The sequence below is a fragment of the Musa acuminata genome, chromosome BXJ1-3 (genome assembly GCF_036884655.1).
Source record: "Musa acuminata AAA Group cultivar baxijiao chromosome BXJ1-3, Cavendish_Baxijiao_AAA, whole genome shotgun sequence".
Classification (NCBI taxonomy): domain Eukaryota; kingdom Viridiplantae; phylum Streptophyta; class Magnoliopsida; order Zingiberales; family Musaceae; genus Musa; species Musa acuminata.
In genome coordinates, this window is record NC_088329.1 from 46130564 (window position 1) to 46153242 (window position 22679).

The 22679-nt window shown below is 41.0% G+C and overlaps 3 protein-coding genes and 1 long non-coding RNA gene across 10 annotated transcripts; 3 read left to right on the forward strand and 1 right to left on the reverse strand.

Moving 5' to 3' along the window:
* The first annotated feature begins 268 nt into the window (after positions 1-268).
* Positions 269-4191, forward strand: LOC103979671 (uncharacterized). Of its 5 annotated transcripts, none has more exons than XR_010495682.1 (3): positions 269-353; positions 571-2281; positions 3137-4191. It is a non-coding gene; the product is annotated as an uncharacterized LOC103979671 (long non-coding RNA). The 5 variants fall into 5 exon arrangements; XR_010495684.1 differs by having other exon boundaries at positions 283-2281; positions 3137-3401; positions 3926-4191; XR_010495683.1 differs by having other exon boundaries at positions 283-943; positions 1016-2281.
* Positions 4192-4702: 511 nt separating this feature from the next.
* Positions 4703-6403, forward strand: LOC135635612 (glycylpeptide N-tetradecanoyltransferase 1-like). The gene has a single exon (XM_065146815.1). It carries the CDS (start codon positions 4891-4893, stop codon positions 6217-6219), a length of 1329 nt encoding a protein of 442 aa, XP_065002887.1. The 5' UTR covers positions 4703-4890; the 3' UTR covers positions 6220-6403.
* Positions 6404-8861: 2458 nt separating this feature from the next.
* Positions 8862-14948, forward strand: LOC103979669 (casein kinase 1-like protein 1). 3 transcript variants are annotated; one of them, XM_009395837.3, is made up of 14 exons: positions 8862-9281; positions 9382-9422; positions 10115-10184; positions 10265-10413; positions 10714-10809; positions 10909-10979; positions 11667-11728; positions 11886-11949; positions 12048-12132; positions 12218-12344; positions 12478-12560; positions 12641-12701; positions 13015-13160; positions 14389-14912. In XM_009395837.3, the coding sequence occupies exons 1-14, from the start codon at positions 9206-9208 to the stop codon at positions 14677-14679; spliced, it is 1422 nt and encodes a 473-aa protein (XP_009394112.2). In that variant the 5' UTR covers positions 8862-9205; the 3' UTR covers positions 14680-14912. The 3 variants fall into 3 exon arrangements, with proteins under 3 accessions (XP_009394112.2, XP_065002944.1, XP_065002951.1); XM_065146872.1 differs by lacking the exon at positions 13015-13160 and having other exon boundaries at positions 9064-9281; positions 14397-14948; XM_065146879.1 differs by lacking the exon at positions 13015-13160 and having other exon boundaries at positions 9064-9281; positions 14389-14598.
* Positions 14949-19549: 4601 nt separating this feature from the next.
* LOC135639234 (protein IQ-DOMAIN 6-like) lies at positions 19550-21519 on the reverse strand. Its single transcript, XM_065153058.1, has 5 exons — positions 21448-21519; positions 21121-21357; positions 20536-20718; positions 20254-20367; positions 19550-20167 (listed from the first exon to the last, which is right to left on the reverse strand). Exons 1-5 carry the CDS (start codon positions 21517-21519, stop codon positions 19550-19552), a joined length of 1224 nt encoding a protein of 407 aa, XP_065009130.1.
* Between the last annotated feature and the right edge of the window lie 1160 nt (positions 21520-22679).

Below are 22679 nucleotides of genomic sequence, written 5' to 3' on the forward strand. Positions count from 1 at the left end.
ACGCTGCTCCGTTTTGTTCTTCTCCATGCCGTGCGAGCAGTGTTAATGCGGTCTAAGTTGACGGCGTCATGTTAACATCCTGCTTCTTATTTTCCCGTCTGGGTAATGAGTTGGGCCCCACCGTCAGATGCTTCGTTCTCTACCCTTTGTTCACTATTGGACGGATCGGATTGGCACACAGGAAACAGCCCTGGATTTTGTTCGGTGGGACCCTTGCATTCTGGAAACTTCAACCTCCTCTTTCCTTCCTATACCCATAAAAAGAATTAATAAATCGTCGCCATTGTCTATTCGTTCCGTTCCCCGCTCGCTCTCAGCTCCATTTGGTTTGCTGCCTTTTCTGCGGTGAAATCGTAAGAAACGATTCTTAATTTTGGAACCAAGGATTCCTTTTTTTTTTTTGGCTACGCTTATCATTGATCTCATTTTCCTTGATATTTTTGTCCACGCGTTTGTTCCATTCCTAAATGGCTTGCGATCGGTCGATCTAAGATTAGGGTTTCACTTCCCGTTCTTCATTTTGTTTCTTGCTAAAATCTACCTCGTTTTTGTGAATTTTTGTCTGTGCAGATTTAACGAGGGCACTGCCCCGAGAATCTTTTGTACGATCTACCATTATTTTTTTATTTATTTTAATACAAGTTGTAGATTTCAAAGATCATTGACCTCCAAAGTCACCTTCTAAGTTTAGGGTTTTGGAATGAGAAATGGATTTGCTGTAATTTGTGGACTCAACTTCTACGCTGGACTTAATTAGATCAATAAATTAGTCCTTATTTTGGCAACCGAACCCTGCTTCGAGTGGAAATGTGAATGAAAGAATTAGGAAAGAACAAGTAACATCAACAATGGGCGAAGTAGTTCAAAAGCTACGAGCGCCACTACTGTGAGATCTCGGCATCTCTGTCGCGCGAGTGTACATCGACTGCTTCTCTGTGTGGAGGTAAGATACAGTGGCATGCCTTGTAATTGAGATTTATTCTTATGGTAATCTATTTATTTGTGTGCTCTACAGAGCAGAAGAAGTAGAAAGTTTGTGAGATTAAAGTTTAAACCTGGACTCGATGATGCAGAACTTTTGGTAATATTTGGACCTGGCCCTTTTTCTGGGTTCCTCAGTCGGAGATTACCGGTGGTCTTACTTGATATTATCGTGATTAGGAGCTAGGCTGTTGCCCCCTCTCATAATTTGCATATGCTTTGGATAAACTTGATCATAAATTGGTTGTTGGGTGGTTGGTGCTACTTTACAAAATTGGCATTGGATAGCCTGTCACTCTGTATCTCCAACATTATATGCCTGAAAACTTGTGGAGTGCGACGATAAGTTTGATCTCCATATCTGTTCCTATATCCATCTTACCTTTGTTTTTCAAAGATCATATATTGTTTAGACATTGTTTCTGTTTTTTACTTCAGTCGGTCCTTAGGATCCCTGGTGTGTTTCCGTGGTTGATCAGTTTCAGGATATTTGAATAAGAGTATATATTTTTTGATTGCTAACAGACTTTCAGTGAAAAAGAAACTCACCTTGTTTACGGTGCATGAATCTTATTACTATCTACAGGAAGGCAAGTGTTTTTGCTATTTATCTTTTCACCATGTGAATCAGGATGACAATTTTAATTTCTTGTACTTAAGTCCCTGGAATACAATTATTCTTTCTTGTATTGGATGGATCTAAAATTATATGGATCTAAAATTATAACACAAAGTGGAACTGATGTATGAAGCAATACAGGAAGGGGAATCGTGGAAAATTCTTTAGGAGGTCCTAAAATGGTAGATGAGAACCACTATCATAAAATGGATTGTTGAATGTAACTAGTGACTTGAACTGAGAATATCTAAGAAAGCTTCTGATGCAGAAGTAAAATGTTCCACAAAAAGTAAAACCCAAGACAAGAACTCACAACAGTATCATGCCTTAGGAAATCAAGTCATAATTTGTTTGAATAAAACGTCAGCAATATGGACCTTCAAAATTTTGAGTGTTATTGTTGTTGCTTATGAGATATTTAAGGTAGTTATTTATTCATTGATTTTTCAGTAACTAGTGCTTTTTAATATAGTATGTGTGTTTCATTGGATTATGCCATGTCATAGATCTCTGCTGATCAAAGATGAAAGCTGCTGATGTCAACAGAGAGATTAAACCAATCTACTAAAAGTAGATTGGTTAAAGGAGAGCAGAACAATATTGGGTGCAGAAACACTTGGTGTCTCAACTCGGCAAGACTTGCACCAACAGCATCAATCTCTCTTGCATGCTTATAATGCAGTATGTTCTCGTGCCAACCATCTTATATTTTCTGTATAATGTTTCATTTGTACTCACAGCACTTGATCTCTCATCTTTTATCACTCATTTTCTTAGTAGTCCTATCTTATGGATGTTAACCTTTGGGATCATGCCAATTGTGCCATCTAATAGAGGAAATATGTAATAAGGTAAGAGATTTTGACTCAGTGTTTTATTTCCTTATGGACTCATAAAGTTATGAGTTCCACACTCGCTTTGCCAATAATCAATTAGTTAACAAAAAGTTAGGTAGCAATGTCATGATCTTTTGGCAAGAGTTAATAGGATGGTGTTGGAAAGGCAATCTAACGACATCAAATGGGTTGATTGGCCTTGGGAAGAGCATTTGACCAAATCAAAGGAGCTGTGTCTGAACGAGTGTTTGAAACTGTGTTTATAAATTATCCTTTAAAGTTACAAATGGGTGCAAGAGTTGTAGTATTATGAATAGGCTGAAGCTTTGTTTGCCAGATTTCAAGTAAAAAAATTATTGGTTTCAAGCAATTCTCTTAGATCCTCTTGCAAATATTTTGTAGAGATTGTTTAAAAAAAGTTAGTGATCTATTGAAGACATCTGTATGGGAACCAACGACAACATAGCAACAACTGATATCTGGGGGCACATACTGGAACTTCTGTTACATACAAACAACTTCAATACTTATATTAGAGAATAATCACATAATTTGCAATTAGTTAATCACTCTGGTCCAGATTAGTAAAATTGTAAGTTTCATCAACTCCTCTTCCACCTCGCTTTGGTTATCTGGCATCTTCTCCCTCGAGAATACTATTTTTTTGTGGCTGTATGTTATAATCACAATTTTATTTTAGGCTACCTTCTGGATGGTGATCCCAAGAGGCAAAATTCGGTACACAGAGGAAGTTTTGACTCGATCAAGCGGGGATCATGTTATCTTTATGGTCCAGATGAAGTAAGAGGGGGATTGGACTGACGCAATCAGCTTAGAGTTCGCAGAACTGCTATTGGCAGACTTGATTGAGAGTGATGTTGTTCACTTGGGTAATCAAAGAGTACCTGTCGCTATGGAAGCAATGAAAGCTTTTCTTACCGACTGTTTGGCACAATATGGAATTGGTTTGTCCATCCTACTTTCTCAACGGCGAAGTTCTCTTTCAGATAAGCCAAAGATCTTATGGCTCACATTGTTTATGACCACAATTGATTTTTCTTACCTTCTTTACTAATACATTTAACCAGAGTACTTTTTCATAACTCGTCAACAAACTAGATTCCTGCACCAAACACAAAAAGTAAAAAATAAAAATAGGAAACATTTCAAGGGATTGTTTCATCTGCTGAATTCACATATGTTTGGTTTGATTGATTGTATCTATTGAAACTGAATACAAGATGCATCTCAGATATGATATAATTTTTCTATTAAGATTACTGCTTTTTGTATGCATTCCATCAAATGTAGCCTGATGCTGCATGATTGCACTATCTTAGGCAGTAGGTTAAAAGACAGAATCTGCAAAGTGTTTGCTCTAGCCACAAGAAAAGTGGTGGCTTTCAAGTTTTGATTTCATTTCTGCTCGTCTGTTTTTCCCCTAAATGGAGTATTGAATTGATATTTTTGAGCTTGATTTGAATTGCAGCTACATGGAGTGGCTGATAACATTGGTAAGAGTAGGAAATTCCCCACTGGCATGTCGAAAAGAATGGATAGGAGCAAGTGGGCAATCAATAGCATCGACATTGTGCTGGTTTTGGACAATTTGTTGATCCTGTAGGTTGAGCTCACCCATTAAGAATTACTGCAAATTTTGTTAATTTAGTCTTCCAATTCATTACATACTCGAGTGCTCTATGTGGATGGTTATCAACTTTTTCATGGAAAACGCTGCTTCGGTTTTTGAGTGTAGATATACAAAGTGTATATAGTGGTATTCTTAAACTTTGCACACAAACATAATAAACCCTTTCAATGATTAATTGAATCCAGGATAAGAATTATTAGTATGCCAAAAATGTCTATGTTGGCCCCCCTCCAAGTATGGTTATGCTGCTCCTTGTGGGCCAGACGAAAGAGGGGAGGATCACCCTTCTGGGATTCTTTCGATATATATGACCTGTTTATGAGGTCTTTGTCATCCAACTTCGCGTGTCAATGCAAGAAGTAAAAAGGGGCCACATATTATTGCACAGAAGTCATTTTCTGTGGCATCGAGGTAAGAAAGCTTCTAAAGAGCCGTCAGCATCCAACGCTAATAACTAAAGGTGTCAGACTGTGAGTCTGTATTATTATTATTATTATTATTATTATTATTATTTACAAAAGATAAATAGCAAAGATGAAATTTAAATTCAATATCGTAAAATTAATGGCTCATCTTTGACCAACCCACGCCTATAAATCGATTTCTTACCTTCCATTCGTAAACCCTAATTCCTGGAATTTCTGGAATCCCACCTGCGCCACCTCGTAACCCTCGAAGAAGCCCAGACCCGTTCCGTGTCGTCGAGACGCGACTCCCCTCGCCGAGATCTAAATCTTGATCCTTGATCATCCCGTCGATCCCGTCCAGTCTCCGTTTCAATCGAACTCCGCTAAGGTTTCGCCATGGTGCTTGGCGACGACTCCTCATCCGCGCCGCCCGGCGACGCCCAGACCCCTTCACCAGGCTCAAAGCTCCCCTCGGACTCCAACCCGGCTGCGGGGAACGACGACAGCGAAGTAGAGACGCTAGCTCGCCAGGTCCAGGAAAGCCTCGCACTTGGCACGCACCACCGTTTCTGGGAGACCCAGCCAGTCGGTCAATTCAATGATCTCGGCGACACCAGCCTCCCCGAGGGCCCGATCGAGCCACCATCCCCCCTGTCGGACGTCAAGTCGGAGCCTTACAACCTCCCCGCCCCTTACGAGTGGACCACCTGCGACATGGACGACGAGCAGACCTGCACCGAGGTCTACAATCTCCTCTCCCTCAACTACGTCGAAGACGACGAGAATCTATTCCGCTTCAACTACTCCAAGGAGTTCCTCCGGTGGGCCCTCCACCCGCCGGGCTACTTCAAGGCCTGGCATATAGGGGTGCGGGTGAAGGCAACCAAAAAGCTCGTAGCTTTCATCACCGGGGTGCCCGCCAGGATCAGAGTCCGCGAGGATGTGGTTCGCATGGCAGAGGTGAACTTCTTGTGCGTCCACAAGAAGCTGAGATCGAAGCGACTCGCGCCGGTGATGATAAAGGAGGTCACGAGGAGGGTCCATCTGGAAAACATCTGGCAGGCGGTGTACACAGCCGGAGTTGTCCTCCCGACTCCTATCACAACCTGCCGTTACTGGCACAGGTCTCTGAATCCGAAGAAGCTCATAGATGTCGGGTTCTCACGGCTTGGAGCTCGGATGACTGTGAGCCGGACGATTAGGCTATACAAGTTGCCAGAATCGACGGTGACCCCGGGTTTCAGGAAGATGGAACTTCGTGATGTTCCCGCTGTAACCAGGCTTCTAAGGCAGTTCTTGAGTCAGTTTGTGGTAGCACCGGACTTTGATGAGAATGATGTGGAGCATTGGCTTCTTCCATTGGAGAACGTGGTGGATAGTTACTTGATTGTGAGCCCTGAGACTCAGGAAGTCACAGACTTTTGCAGCTTCTATACTCTTCCAGCTTCTATTCTCAACAACCCGAATTACTCGGTCTTAAAGGCTGCATACTCTTTCTACAATGTGTCAACAAAAACTCCTTTGCTCCAGCTGATGAACGACGCTCTAATTGTGGCAAAGCAGCAGGACTATGATGTCTTCAATGCTCTTGATGTCATGCATAACGAAGCCGTCCTTAAGGAACTGAAATTTGGACCTGGCGACGGTCATCTCCACTACTATCTGTACAACTACCGGATCAGAAATGGTCTAAGACCATCGGAATTAGGCCTTGTTCTTCTATAGGTTGCTCTTATGATCTCAGTTCTCTATTTGGTTGTCTATTGCCTGTGCTTTTTCTGTTTTCTATTGATAACAATGTGTTTTTTTTTTCCTCATAGTAATCCTGGATCTCATTTATCTTGCATTGAGACTATTGAGGAATCCATTGTTAGGTTTCTTGAGGAAATTATTATTATTATTATTATTATTATTGTTGTTGTTGTTGTTATTATTATTATCAGATAATGGCTCGACTTCCATATCTGATAAGAAGTTACAAATAGGTGTTAAGAATGAATTACAAATAGATGTTTTATGCGAAGGGGGATGTATAGCTAATTGGTGTGAGTTTTATTTTCCTTGTTGTGTTTGTTTTTTTGTTGCCATAACAGACTTCCCTATTGTGATAATCCCCGATCAAGCTCTTAGGTACTTTATTCAAAGCTTAGATAGGAAATTCAGGTGCATGTAAGCTTGGTGCAATCAATAAATAGAATTGGTGGATGTTAAGGATTACTTAAGCGTGGATAATTGTGGAGTATTGAGAAAATTGTTGATTTATGAATCATCAGCAATGGTACGTACCTGTGCTGTTAGGTATAATTCAACTAATCACAATTCCTTCTCAGTTTTGACTCTTTGGCATATATCTGTTACCTTTTAGTGTGATGGTTTTGGTATCAAATCTGTGGCAACAAAATGTTGCCATCTGCTTTGTGCAGATTCATAGCTGTACAAGTGATCTCAGATGTGCTAAAAGATTCTTATCGTGTTAGTTCAACCGCATGAGCTGCATCTCCTAGTCCCTTTTACTTGTCACATAAATTTGGCATCTGGTGCTTTGATCATCTTATAGGTTTGGCATGTGTTGCTTTATTCTGCTAATAGATCTTTCCAAAAGTTTTGTTCCATTTCATCGCGTTCAGAGCAATTTTAATGTGGTGATTTTGGTACTTGTAGTATTTTCTCCAGTCCTGCATCTGAAACTCCCTCGGAGCCATGTTGGTTGGCACTCTTTTTTCATGGCTTTGGTTCTTATCAGTTTGTTTTCTCGGTTTTACTTTTTATTCTCGCTCGGAGACTTGTCGATCATTTCTCTCCATGTCCTTTAAATATCATCTCTGTTATGAAGAAATTTAAAATGTCGGTTTTGGCTCATCATATCTTGGATTTGACAAGCAATCGGTTTATTTGTGGTTATGAGCTTTCAGCTGGTCACCAACCATCCTTTGCTGCAAGTTAAGTTTTTGTATGCAACTTGATGTCAAGTTTAGTCTTGCTTTTCGTATCATGTACGTCAGACGTGCATGTTCAATTATTTTGCTTGCCTATGTTGCTTGGTTTGCCAATGTATTAGTCACTTCATTTGCCGCTTAAGTACTCAATATATTTTTGTGATTTGAGAATCAATTGTGGTTTAGTGATGTTGAAATCTGACATGTTCAGCCGCCACAGACGTGTAGTCTCTGAAGATGCAGAGCTTTTACTGTATGTAGATACGCTTCTAAGATCAGAAACTGGGTTGGAGGATTGAGGCGTCTCTACGTAGATTTGAGAATGGCAGGCAAATATACAACTTCGGTGCATTTAGACCTGGCCCACCTCTAGCTGAATCTGAGGTCGGGCTTTCTCGATCTTTATGCCTTGATTTAAGACAAGGGTTAGGTTTTTTCGACTAAGAGTAACTATTACCCAAAAAGTTATTGACGTCTTAATTGATATGGTTCGGATCGTATGTGTAAAGTTATCGAAACATCGAACTTCTGATGTGTCACTTATATGAAGATCGAGATCGGGAGAAATTTTTCGACTTAATCTTTCTGATGCCTATGTTAGTAATTTGAAATATATAAGTACAAATATAAATGATAAAAAAAAAGTAAGTCCTTCAACTCTCTAGTTCACCTATATGAAGTTGCTTTCCAACTTCTTTTTGTTTAGAAGATCTTCTCTGTTGAAAGTTGCTCTCCAACTTTTTCTTGCTCAACATGTCCTGTAAGTAATTGGGTTACAATATGCTAATCCTTCTGTAGAAGTTTTGGCTGATGTCTTCTTCTTCTAATCCTAAAAGGTTTGATCCTGAGATCACATCTTTACTCTCGAATACTTTCTACTTTTCTAGATCCCAAAGCTCGTAACCAAAATAATCATGTAAGTAGTTAAGAAAAATATATTCTTTAATCTTATCATCCAGCTTGCACCTCTCATTATGTTGTGTTGAATTAATTATAAAAGAATAAAATATTTTATAAGTTCCAAACTTTTTGGTGATATCGATTAAAAAAAAACGATAGTACGATCACAGCCATAGCGCAACCGGACGTATCTATCCCTGAGCCGCCGAAGGCCCCTCCCCAGCGTCCCCTTCATCTTTCCCTCCACGGCGTAGGCCTCTGTAGCCGACCACGCGCTTCCGCCGCTGGAGATCCGAAGACGTGCCAGCCCACGCGCTTCCGCCGCTGGAGATCTGTCGAGTCTCATTAATTGGGCCGAGAAGCGAAGATTGAATTTAATTTCGAATTACGTTTCCCGCATGCTTAAAAGAAGTGGGATACGAGCTTTGCCATGCGGACTCCACTTCCATAGCCAGCTCTGAACGTAACAATCTTATGCATGTATGTATGTCTCTACCCGTACAGAGCTCCTTTCAAGCGAGAGAGGGACGACTCGTGTACTGCGTTGTCCGCTATCGCAACCGCTCTGTTAATTAGGTCAAACCGTGCACCATTATGGACGTCGTGGGACTACGATCCCTTCTCCTCCTTTCTCTCGAACGCTAATTTATCGTTCCTTCGATTTGGAGGTGACCCTCAGGCTCCAGTCTCCGATCGATAGGCTCCGGGCGCGTCTCCAGCCCCTGCCCGCGTCGTGCATTTGTTTCGATTTTTTCGCTTCGAAAGGTCGGCGGAGGGGAGTTTTTGTTGCTTCGTTCTTCTCGATAATTTTTGTTGCTTGGGTCAGGTCACAGTTTGATTTGGGCTGGTCTCCATCTTGTGACCGCGGTGGTCGGATGGAGCCCCGCGTTGGGAACAAATTCCGCCTCGGTCGCAAGATCGGCAGCGGGTCCTTTGGGGAGATCTATTTAGGTTGGTGGCTGCTACATAATCTCCCGATCGCTTCGGTTCGGAGCCTGTTCTCTGTGGTTTTCCTGTTTCGGAATCTCTAAATTTTGCTTCTTGGTTGCAGGTTCAAATATCCAAACGAACGAGGAGGTCGCAATTAAGCTGGTAAATATAGCCTATCTGTGTGCTACACATTTTCAGCTATTAAGGTGTTCGATTAGATCGACATGCTAAATTGGAAAAAAATGCAGATGATTTAGGATCAGATTTTCTTTGTATTTGCGATGGTTTAATAGTTTATTCTTATGCTAAATTGCTTTTTTTTTTCCCTGAACATTCCTCGAGTGTTTATGGAAGTTCTTTAGCTGTAGCTAGTTTTACAAGTTAATAGTGTCCCTCAGGGTGCAGATGTGCTTTCAGAAAATGACTTCTTAAATTGCAACATAGGTTAGAGTTGGGATCCTGTTTAAAGTTGGTAAATATTTGCATAGCGAACTTCAGTTTCCAGCAAGGACTTTCCTTCTTAGACCAGGGACAAGATGAAGTCCAATCTGGCAGTGCTGCTCATGTCACTTCCAGTTACTTTTTCTTCTCCTTCATTGCTTCTTTCTACAATTTTAGTTTACTCTTCTGCATTTCACCTGTATAAAGAATATCATTTTCTGTTGTTGATTTTCATTGTCCATTGGCCCCACCAGTCCCGCACTGGTGGAGCCTCATGTACTTGACCACCCTTGTATACAAGCTAAAACTTATGTGGTTTTGGTAGCTTTTAAAAATTTATCCTCTGGTCAAGTTGAATGCTTGCAATGGCCTTGATAATTTTTCTCATGTTTATGCATTTTCCTGCCTATTAGGAAAACGTCAAGACAAAGCATCCACGATTGCTATATGAATCAAAGCTATACAGGATCCTGCAAGGAGGAAGTAATGAAATTTTTGTAGCCTTTTGCTGTCTTCGTTACTCTTTCTTTCCTTTTTCTTATTTTCTGTTGTCTTGGTGGCAGCTGGAATTCCAAATGTTAAACGGTTCGGTGTTGAGGGTGATCATAATGTGCTCGTGATGGATTTATTAGGACCCAGTCTGGAAGATTTATTTAACTTCTGCAGCAGAAAACTTTCTTTAAAGACTGTTTTGATGCTTGCAGATCAGACGGTAGGTTGATATTTTAGTGCACCTGTCTGAATTGACATGATACTTCACTTTCAACATTGGGAACATGATTATGTATCCTTAGCCAGAATATGCTTTAATGGCAGCTGCTGTTACAATCTCTTTCTAGCATTCTTGATGCTTCCACTTAAAATTTTGATCTTGCATTTACTTTTCATTTCATGTCTTCATGATACTATTTTCCATAATTCATATCCATAAGAACCCAACATTGATGAATAATGCTTTTCTGATTGCCTCAAACGTCGGGCTTATATTATGTATTAAGATTATTTACTTCAGATTAATCGAGTGGAGTTTGTGCATTCTAAGTCCTTTCTGCACCGAGACATCAAGCCAGATAATTTTCTAATGGGCCTTGGTAGACGAGCTAACCAGGCATGCCTCTAAATTTTTTATAGTTTTATCATTTAAATTTATAAATTGATGATATTGTTCATCATATGCTTTACTGAGTTGCCTATGCATTTCCTTCAGGTGTATATTATTGATTTTGGCCTTGCCAAGAAGTATAGGGTTACTTCAACTCATCAGCATATTCCATATAGGTAACATACAATTATCTAAACTATGTGCCTGAGTTTTCTGTTCCAGCTTTTGCATTAATGTTTGAAACTGGCAGGTTAATCATATTTAGTTCCTCAGAGTTTTGTCCTGTAGTCTCTCTCATATAATTTTCTATATGCGTCTTGGTTGGTGGATGCCTATAGACAGGATAAGGCATATTCTTTGTCACTTTTAAATAAATTTGAGAACATAACTTATGTTGCTAAGAGCTTCAATTATTCATCTTTTTATGAACTAAGAAAATGGATCTTTCATAAATGTTTTTGGCCTAGCAATGTTTAAATTTTTATATAAATAAGTTAAACATTTTCTAAACAAGCTGTGTGGGCTTGTCGATGTTGATATTTCATTTGAATTTTTTTGGAATATTTTGATGGAAAGTATTAAGGACCAGCTACTATATATCTGACCAGATTGATGTTTCCTCTAATTAGCTTCATTTTTAGTTGGCATGGATCGACAATTCTTTTGTTGTATGACTTCCTCACTATTGAGGTTACACTCCTTTGTTGGGTGTCTTCTTTTCTACTACATTCTTTAATCACACTTTCACGTTTAGGCACTTGTGATCTGATTTTATAGTTTAATGATTGGAGTTTGCATCACATCGGTTCTAGATTAGTCAGAAGTTACCTTCTTTTTCATTTTATTGTTATAATCCTTTGCAGAGAGAACAAGAACTTGACTGGGACAGCAAGATATGCAAGTGTGAATACACATCTTGGCATAGGTATGATAATAACTTCCCATATATTAACTTTTTTCTATATTCTGCTAAGTTCCATTAGTTGACTGTTCTACTTGTATGTTCTGTAGTTTTTTGTAGAATTATTTGTTTGTTGCATTTTATTCATCTCGATTCTGACTGTTGTTTTTATTCTGCCAAGAACAAAGCAGGAGGGATGACTTGGAATCTATTGGATATGTTCTTATGTACTTCTTAAGAGGAAGGTTTGTTAATCTGGTAGAACGTCTTCATCCTCATCTATCTCAAATTCCTAATGCATTTAACAATTGGTTCTCTCTTTTTATTTTCTTTTTTTTTTCAGCCTTCCATGGCAGGGTCTGAAAGCAGGAACCAAGAAACAGAAGTATGAAAAAATTAGTGAAAAGAAAGTTGCCACATCAATTGAGGTGAGCTCTTATCTACATCACAACTTTGGGATTTTATGCTATTTTCCCATGGTTCTGATAATTAAAAAGTCTCTTGTACCCTTAGGCTTTATGTATGGGATATCCTTCAGAGTTTGCATCATACTTCCATTATTGCCGTTCACTACGATTTGAGGACGAACCTGATTATGCATATCTTAAGAGATTGTTCTGTGACCTTTTCATCCATGAAGGTTGGTTTTCCTTCTCATGTATGTTAAATTACAATAATTTATGTTAATTAAGGATATAATCACATGACTGATTAAGGTGCAGCTTCTGCAGAATTTTCATATTGATGTACAATCATTTTTGTGTCCTCTGCAGGTTACCAGTTTGATTATGTATTTGACTGGACCATTTTAAAGTATCAGCAGTCAATGATAGCTGGTGCTCCTCCACGTGCTATTGTTAGTCAATTGCTGATATTGTCTATGAGTCTAATTTTTTGCACTTCATGAGATATGGATAATCTTTTCTACTTGTTTAGGGTCCAAGTGCAGGACCTAGCTCTGGTTTGGTTCCTGCTGATGCTAATAACAGGCAATCAGGTGATCTGTTCGCTTTCCTTATTGCACTATCTTATAAACTGTTGTTTTTATTCCTGAATTGAGTCTGTTTCTTCATCTGAAAAGCTATCCTTAGTTTATTTAATTTTCTTTTTCACACTTGGCTGCTTCATTGGCTTGTGCTGATTGATCGATCAAATCTTAAGGTCCAAATTGGTTGTGGTTTTCATCTTCATATTTTCGGAACTTAGAAAGTATATTAGTTTCTAATCTACTAATCACACTGCATATTTTAAAGAATTTACTTGTTCCATTTTTATAATTTGGAGGATAAACTTTTTAAGATTGTGTTTAGGTGGTGAGGAAGGAAGGACAAGTGGTTGGTTGGCAACGGACCCTTCATGTCGTGGACGTGTTACCCCTCCAGCTGTAACCGTAGGTAGCTTATCAAAGCAGAAGGCCCATGTGCGGAATGATCTGTCTGTCAGTAAAGATTCTATTGTGAGTTTATTACTCTAATATTCCCCTCAAACGAAACATTTAAGGACAACATTAATAAGAAAATTACAACTATTATTTAACTAGTCAGATTTGATCAAATTCTAGTTATCTTATGATCCTTTATATTCTGCTTTCTCTCCTATCTAGCAAATGACCTGTAAATGTATGCCTGCAAAGTGCAAACCCAATAAAATGGGTGAATTGAGGCTTGGGGTTGGGCTGGTACCCTTGACTATTGGATTCTTTTACCATTTCTCATTTTTTTTGGATCATATGGTTAATGTAATTATCTCACTGAAAAAACTGTAAATGATTTGAGTAATGTTTGGAGCTAAGCCTATGAGAACTTTTATCAAGAGTGTGGTAGAAATATCAGGATATCTAGATCTCTAAAAAGAATGCTTCTGTGCTCTGCTAAGTCTGTTAAGAGTTTGACTTCTGCATTGGTCCTTAAACTGTAGATGTGGTCACCCTATAATTTGGTTTATAAGGATCAGAAGTAATTGTAGGGATGTAATTACAATTATCATTTGTTCAAAGAGTTCAATTATTGATATAAATTATTCAATTAAACCTATGATCAAGTTTGTTACAAGAAGTAATGAACTAACTGGCTTATATTAAGCATTTATCTACATAGCACATGGCATTTATACTCTTTTAGTAGCCTATTTAAGTTAGAAGTAGTACATATTGAATAATGTCTGGTATCCTAAAGAAATTTGTCATGGATCAGTTATCAAGACACAATAGCAAGTATTGCAATAATACAAAAAGGAACAAAGAAAACATGCATGAAAGATACATATGACTGCTTGGTCTGCTTTTGGTCCGCCTGAGTGACAGGCGTCCTGTTGGCCCTAAGGTGGTGATGTGGGGTTTTTTTGTGTGCTACAATGGCCCTCTCTACCTCCGAGTCCGTGAGGGTACACCAATATCAAGCTGGATTTTTTTCTTTTTCTTTTTTTCTGCTTCATAAAGGGAGGTACAAGTGTATAATTTGTGTGTAGCTTCATTGATTATTTACAATTTTGTTTTACATCTTCAGTCAATGACTTAGTTTATATTTTGGGATATAAAGTGATTTGTGTTTGTGTGTAGCTTATGATTGAGATTCCAAATTTTAGTTCTTAGTCAGATGCATGAAACTCCAGGATCATGATGTCTATAATATATGTATAGGGTTATGTTTTGTGTAAATACTGACTCGAATATATGCACATATTAGTTTTCCAGGTCAGCTTATTTGGAACGGTCAAGTGGATCCTCGAGGCGAGCTGCTGTTTCCAGTAGCAGAGACATGGTGGGGACTGAAGCAGACCAAACTTGCACTCGTACTGCAGGGGTCAGCCCAGGGACTTTCTGCAGGGTTTCTAGTGCCCAGAGAAGATTCCCAATTAGTTCTGCCGAGCACAAGCATACTTCTGGAAGGAATTCGTCTATGCTTAGGAATAATGAGTACGCGCTCAAGGGAATCGAGGCCCTTCGTTTTGACGGTGGGGAGAGGAAGCAGCTGTAGTAGATCGCAAGACCTGCTGCCCGTTCTTTTGTATTACTCCATGGAAATCCATAAACCGAAGGCTATGTTTTTATCCCTTGACTCATGAATGAGGTGGTTGTCCGAGTGACTACCTCAAGTGCCCCCGGTGAGGAAAAACAATAGCAAGGTTGGTCGAACCATTGTAAGCGCTGTTTGTACATTTGTCCGGAATTATATGCCCTTGTTATTTCATTATAATTCCTGGTATTTATTATGTTTCAAAATATCTTATTACTGACTTTCCTGCATGGAAACCTTGTCTTTGAAATTATGTTTCAGTTTGCACTGCTGATGTTTATTTAATCTTAGGTGGCCTAGTGCCGCTGCTGCAGCTGCAGACGTGTAAAAAATACTGGACTGTGGATTGGTATTCCATTTAAATAATTTATTATTTATTAGATAAAATTATCGGTGACGTCTGAGTCCATATGATGTTGTCCAAACCCGAAAAGACTGTGTTCTAAGTGGCTCCGAGGTAGTTCTGGAGTGGCTTTGAGGTGGGGGGCCGAGGTCAAGCTTTTGAGGCATTACCTACATTAAGATCGATGTCAGGAGAAGTTTTTCAATCCAGTCTCATTGACATTTAAGTTAGTTCAAGACCCTTTTTAGAGTAAGGGTTTTTCTCAAAAAGAGAGTCTCGACATAGCGTCGGGGGTTAGCTTTTATACCTAATCTACGGAGAGGACAGTTTGCAACAGCCCCAATGTTCCCCTTTGACGTTTTATACCTAGCCTCAAGCATATTTCGTCAAAGCGGATTTATCTTGGTGTAAGTTGGGTTTTTTTGACTCGGATGTCTCAGGCACATTCGGTCCTACGCCTTCGCCATAGCAAGTTTATCTTGGTGTAGGTCGGGTTTCCCAACTCACATGCCTCGGGCACATTCGGCCTTGCTCTATTATAATAGATTTATCTTGGTGTGGGTCAGGTTTCCCAACTCACACACCTCGAGCACATTCGACCCTACTCCGCCCCCATAGCAGATCTATCTTGGTTCGGATTGGGTTTCCTAACTCACACACTTTGGGTACATTCGGCCCTACTCTACCACCGTAGCAGATTTCTCTTGGCTTAGTTAGGTTTCCTAACTCACATGCCTCAAGCACATTTGGCCCTACTTTATCGTAGCGAATTTATTTTGACGTGGATCGAGTTTCCTAATTGACACACCTTTAGCACATTTGGCCCTACTCCACCATAATAGATTTAACTTGGCGTGGGTTGGGTTTCTTCACTCACATGCCTCGAGCACATTTAGTTGTACTCCATCGTAGCAAATTTATCTTGGCACTAGTTGGATTTCTCGACTCACACACCTCATGCACATTTGGTCCTATACCTTTGTCGTGGCAACCTTCAAGACCTTTTTTTTACCATGTTAGATTTCTAAATCCTTCCTCCATTGTGATAAATTTTGATATCTCTTTTTGTCGTGACAGATTTCAGATTCTTCGTCTAGATTTTGAAGTCCTTTCTCCATTGTAGTGGATTTCAAATTTCTTTATCCATCATGGTAGATTTTGGGTCCTCTTTCCATCTTGATGGATTTCAAAGTCCTTCCTTCATTGCGGCAGATTTTGAAGTCATTCCACTATACTAATTTTGTAGGGAAATCTAAGGGCGACATCACATGCACAACGGAAAAATATAAAATAAAATTCCTAAATTTTTCAAAATATGTTCATCATGGTGCGAAGATTGATGTGTAAAAACCTACAAAATCGAAAATCACGTGTATGATAGTTATGTTACCTAAGAAGATCGTATATCCCTGAATTTCTACAGATCTGTGGGAGATGATGAAGGAGATCACGCGTCTTCCTCTCTAGTGGTGATCCATATGGTAGAGGCTATGAAGAATCTCCTTGAATCGTTGTTCAAATCTCTACTCTTGCTATTCGAGAAGAAGGGGAGAGGAGAATAGGATGTGGCAACCAAGAAGCCTAGCCTATGACTCTTTGATTCTCTCCTATTTATAGAGGCCCCCTATTAACTTAACTCTAATAGATCTTGTTTTATTATGTATTGGATCTCCATCCAACTACCCAAGCCTTTTAAATTAGTATATCTCTATCCAATAATTCATGAGCTTATTGGATATCCAATAAGATAAGGGCTTCAACGGATGTCTCATATCCGAACCTCTACTCGTCGTAACACCTACCATATGTGTATGACACTTTAGGTCCAATATCGAGCTGGTCGTGAGTCATACTTATCAGAACTCCTTCTAGCTCAATAAATTATTATCTTCATAATAATTCACTCGACTCATCGACTATGAACGTACTAAGCCACTACGCTGCAATCATCAAACGATATAGGAGAATTCAATCCTTTGGACCTATCTGTCCTCAATTATCATATACATGTAGTCCCTCATTCATCTAATATCTTAGAGACCGTACATGGGGAATGGTGTTATCAGGCACATATAGTTTCTCCTCGAGTCTCACTCTAATCAGATTCTCCCAAAAAAACTCTTTCTCTTTTAATCTGAGTGACCTTGAACAAGGATTTGTTTGAGCAATAATACATGAGATATTTCTCTCATGATATCGAGAGTGGATGATCCTTTATCGATACTCAATAGCCTTCGTAAGGTTGGCTACTGCTCCCGATGATTGACTATACTAGATCTAGAATTTTCAAACCTATAAATCTGGCATCAAAGAGTAGAGTACTAATACATGACATCCCTGGTGTCTCAAATCGAAGGACCAAGTACACCACTAGGACGACAAAATTATTATCTAACAATGAGGTATCATCAACCATCTAACATTTAATGAGTGGATCAATCAGTAAACTCATTCTCCAATGAGCACATGTACTGTAGCCCTAGTATCCCCACATAAGTAGCTATGAGACCAGCCGTCTCCATCATATTAATGGGTATACAATACACCAGTCTATCCGGTTATCTCGATGTCCCTCTCGAGTAACCTATGATCATAATTATTTAGGGTATATGTTTAAAGGTGAATCGATCTCATTATCGTGATCTCATGATGATCCTATTCTCATTGCATAGATCAATGAACATTACAATATATTTATACAATAAGCAATATAAAATGAGAAAATATCATAATAATAATAAGCAAAAATAGTGTTTGTCATGTCACACGTGTTAACACTCATGTGATTGACTTGTATGGCACCTATGACAAGCACCACTCTCGCACCGAGCCTCTCAACATTGTCGGAAACGTGTGACATATTAAAGGGTTCAAGGTGCTATAGAGAGACATCTGGGCATGGAAGGTAATAATGTGTTCAACTAAGTCGATATTGTCATCAAAGGCTTATAGCGATAGGAGGCGAAATTTGGTCAAGATTGGTTCCTCTTGGATGTTCTTGGTAAATGGGTATTGTCCCAAGGAAGGATCGATCGGATTCTCCTCCCAAGACTATTGGAACTCCTGTTGCATCTCCTCTAAGTGTTGGCTCATTTGTTGCAATTAGGCCCTCAGGGAGTCATCCATTAAATCTACCAATCGGGTTTCAAATTCAGGAAGAGTAGAACGATAGTGTGGTGGTGCACTGAACTCCACAATTGGGGAGTGGGGTGCAACTTTGGCTGGCAGTTCTATGAACCTTGGGCGATTCTGAGATGTTGGCATCATGTCAGTCGGAGAGATTCCAAAAGGTGCCGATGCTAGTGGTGGTTGAGGTATTGATCGTGGTTGGGATAGTGGCATCACTTATTGGGCTAGCTAAGGCAAGAGGAAGGTGATAGCCTACATCATGCTCGTGAGCATCTGTACTTGATAAGTGAGATTCAAAAACACCTCGATGAGGATGAGCAAGTGGCTTGAATTCATCTTCAGGGGTGTGAGGCCTATGTTATTAAATAACCACTAGTATCTCATTAGCGTTTATGCTGAGGCAGGGCCTGAATAAAAGTGTTATGAGTATTCAAAAACAACCACATGTGAGGAGGGCAATTGTCCCCCTTGAATAAAAGTGTTATGGGTTAAAGGCAGGGCCTCCTCGTTGGAGCGTTCCTTGAGAGGATTGATAGATAGATGTCCCTATGACATTAAGCTCTCATTCTAGCACCAAAATGTTTAGAAAAATCATCTTCAATATCTGAGTCAACTCAACGTTGTTCATACCCGAAGTCCCAGGAGTATTCTAAGTGGCTCCGATGTGGTGCTAAGGTGGTTCTAAGGTGGGGGGTCGAGCCTTCGAGACGTCGCCTACATTAACACCAATGTCGAGAAAAGTTTCTTGATCTGATCCTTTCGACGTTAAAGTTAGTTCAAGGTCTTTTTTAGGTTATGAGTTTTTCTTGAAAAGAGAGTCCCTCGGCACAACGTCGAGGGTTAGTTTTTATACATGGTCTATAGAGATGATATCCACATGGATGACATGAGAGAGATAGGCTCGAACCGTCACCCTTGAATTGTTATTCACGAGGGCAGACAAGTAGAGAGTGACTATGACCTTTACTTTCCATACCAACCTCCTTGTGGCGATTGATGTCAGATGATGATTGATCGCTAATATATTTTTTATTATCATCTAAAAGCGATTGATGTCGGGTGATGATTGATCGTTAATATATTTTGTATTATCATCTAAAAGCTTGAGTGGGCAAAAGGATATATCCATTTATAATTTCAATATACGTGTATTCCCAAGAAACACTACATTAATCAAGTGAACGTTTCTAGAATGAGAGAGAGAGATATATATATATATATATACAGTGTAACAGTATATAATGAAAAATTACTCGCACATTATATAACAAATGACAAGAAGATGTTGGTTCTGAAAACTCGGAGACTTTACAATTCATGGATTAACGAACGATTCACGGGAGCAGAGTGAGTCCAAGGTTATTTCTCATTGCTATAGTAGTTCTCCTCGTCTATGCTTCTCTTCCAGCTCTTACTCCTCCATGACGTCGAAATTGAAGAATCTGTGGCACCATTTTTGTTGGAGTCGCTGCTACCAAAATACTGAACGTGGCCTGATGACATCCGCCTCTCAATTGTTGTTCTTCCGTTATTGCAGGCTTTCTGCTTGGCCTTAATATTGCTCTGCTCAGTTCTCTGTGGCGTCAATAGCAGAAAAGTAGATGCTGGAGTCGGCGTACAAACCGAAGAAGAAGAGGACGAAGAGCTCTCATCGCATTGGAATTCCAAGGAGGAATCAATCTGAACTCTGCGGCCTTTCTCCCTGAGCACAGACGCATGGTTTGCAGATGGTCTTGTGGCGACGTCGTTCCTTTTAGCTTTTACTACGCGTGGATCCACATGGTTTGTACAATCAGATCCCCCATAATTCTCAATCTCAAATGGTTCGATCTGAATCTGTTCCATAAACCTGTTTTCCCAAGGTTTCGCTGCTGTTGCCATCCAATGCCGTGACCTCCTCCAATGAAAAGTTTCGTGATCATCGAAGCAAAGCACAGGTGGTTTAGAACACTTGTTCAGATCATTTGGCCTCCACTGCTGAAAGGAGGTGTCCGAAGATTCAATTAGAGGGTTAACAAGGAATATGGATAACAGAGAAGGCGTGCGTTGTGGACTTGTTGTACCTTTTTGCACAGTGAGTAAGCGATGGCCCGCTCTCTCTTCATGGCTCCATCTCTCCGCATCTGTAGTTTCGCTTTGATCTCTTCCAGTGTTCCCGGACTGTCACACCAACCATCCTGCCAGCCCAAAAACGAAAGAGGAGTTGAGAAGCAATGCTGATGGAGTTGGCCCTATTTAGTATATACATACTACGACAGCACACCGCGCTCGTAGGGGAACGACGGCGATATGACTTGGATGAGTGGTGGTGAAGCAACATGAGAGGTTAGCTTATACGTACGTACCTCCGCCTCCTTTAAGACATCCACTTTGCTCCGGCAATTGTCGATCCTACGCTGCGCAGCCTGGGCCCGTGCCTGCATGCACTCTAGCGTCCCCGCCGCTGCTGCCTGCTTCCTCACCCGCCGGCCTCGCACCAGAGCTTGAAGCCTGACGATCCCTTTCAAAGCGCTCAAGGCTCTTCTGGCCTACCAATATCCAACATCTCATATTGGAAAACCAGAGTCGCGTATTCACACGAACACACCAAAGGCTCCACGCAGAGATGACAAAAATCTCGACACGAAGCCGTTCAACATCACAGAGAGAGAGAGAAGAAGAAGAAGAAGAAGTATGCAAAAGGGAAGAAGCAAACTAATTAGTCAAGATAAGGAAGATTTTGGCTTATACAAAAGGGAAATAGATTGGACGTAGAAAGACACCAAAGACGAATCTCCATCAATAAACTGTATTCCATGAGGGACTAGTAGACTGCCCGTAACAAAATTGATATCATCGTTAGTGTCTGTACGTAAGGCAGCATAAAGATAGAGAAACAGAAGAGTAACGAGAGAGAGAGAGAGAGAGAGAGAGAGAGAGAGATCAAATACCAAGCATCCGCGGAAAGCTGCCTGTATTCTAATAGCCGCAAACGCCTGCCTCACGACCTTGAAATCATTATGCGGAGAGCAAACGCTCGTAGAAGCATATAGAGCCGCCACCTCCTCCTCCTCCTCCACCACCTCCGAAGCCGACCGGTGACTCTCGCTGGCTCCCGGCCGGGAGGACTTCTTCCAGAACTTCCACCTCCGGCTTCCGCTCTCACTGCAGCCTTCTTCCGCCTTCTCCTCGGAGGACCCCAACAGCAGAGTCACAACAACTCACTGAAAACAAATCAAGATCGCTTCTTTGAGAAAGGAACGGGCGGGATCGCTTACCTGGTCCAACTTGTCCTGCTTTCCGAGGCCAATGAGGGAGTTTATCCTCCACTTCCCGGAACCACCACCCATCGATCGAATTGCAGGTGCGAACAGAGGAAAGCCTCTGTTTCTATTACCGACCGCAACTATGGGGACGGAAAGGAGCAGTTTTGGAGGGACAGACGGTAGTGTCGAGCGACGTGTTTGCAGCGGTTGGAAGAGTTGCCGCAATTCGAAAGACACTGTTGCGAGCGGAGGAGCGGAGGGAGTTCACTCGGTTTGGTTTATCGTCGTTACGACCGGGTCGAACGACTTAATCGGCTGACTGTTAACACCTGTATTGACTACGTATTGGATGATTGGACGCAGCCATACGGTCCCACGTGGGCTCCGTGAGTAGCTCCAATCAACGGAAAGGCAAGGACGACGGACGACACTCCGTGTTCGCGACTCTGTTAGCAACGATGGTTGGCCGCTGCGAAGTCGAGAGATCCTCCCCCAGTCCCAAGCAGAGGAGGATTCCCCCAGTTCAATCATCTTAACATCTCCTCCGAATCCTAAGCGGAATAGAATTACTCGGACACCGAAATTAGGAAACATCAAGCGCTGCTGACGAAGACGCAACCCTCCCACCTTTCCTAATCCCGCTCCGACTCGGATCAGCGCCCTGCTGCCTCTATAAATACACGACTCTCTCTCTCCCTCTCTCTCTCTCTGGTATGGAGCAGGGTTCGTCCTATCCTCTTCAGAGCCAGCGACTGGTGTGAGGCTAGTGGCTTTTGGCAAAGGCCTATTCGGCGATGGCGAGGTATACGGACGCCAACGATTGGTACGGGTGCACCGAATTCGAGGGTATCCTCTTCGCCATGACGGCCGACGAGAAGGTGGTCGTCGTGGACGTGCTCCCTGCTGCTGTTGAGGCCACTGTGGACGAGAAGGCGTCCGCCGTGGACGTGCATCCTGCTATCAAGGTCACCATCATGGAGACCGAGTACTACTACGAGGAGGATACTGGCCTCTGGCAGCACTTCTTCGACGTCTACTTGGATAATATTCCGGTCACGCTGAACCATGCGGCCTTCGGGAGGCAAATCAAGGAGATCGTTCAGTTCAGCTGAAGCTTCCCGAGTCGATCTCATGCGACAATCAATCGTCTTGGGTAGGGATCGGTCGATTTCTAGCTGCAATATGTAAATCTGATATGCCGGCAGCTTGTATCCGGCAATCATTGCTTTAGTAAATCCTGATAG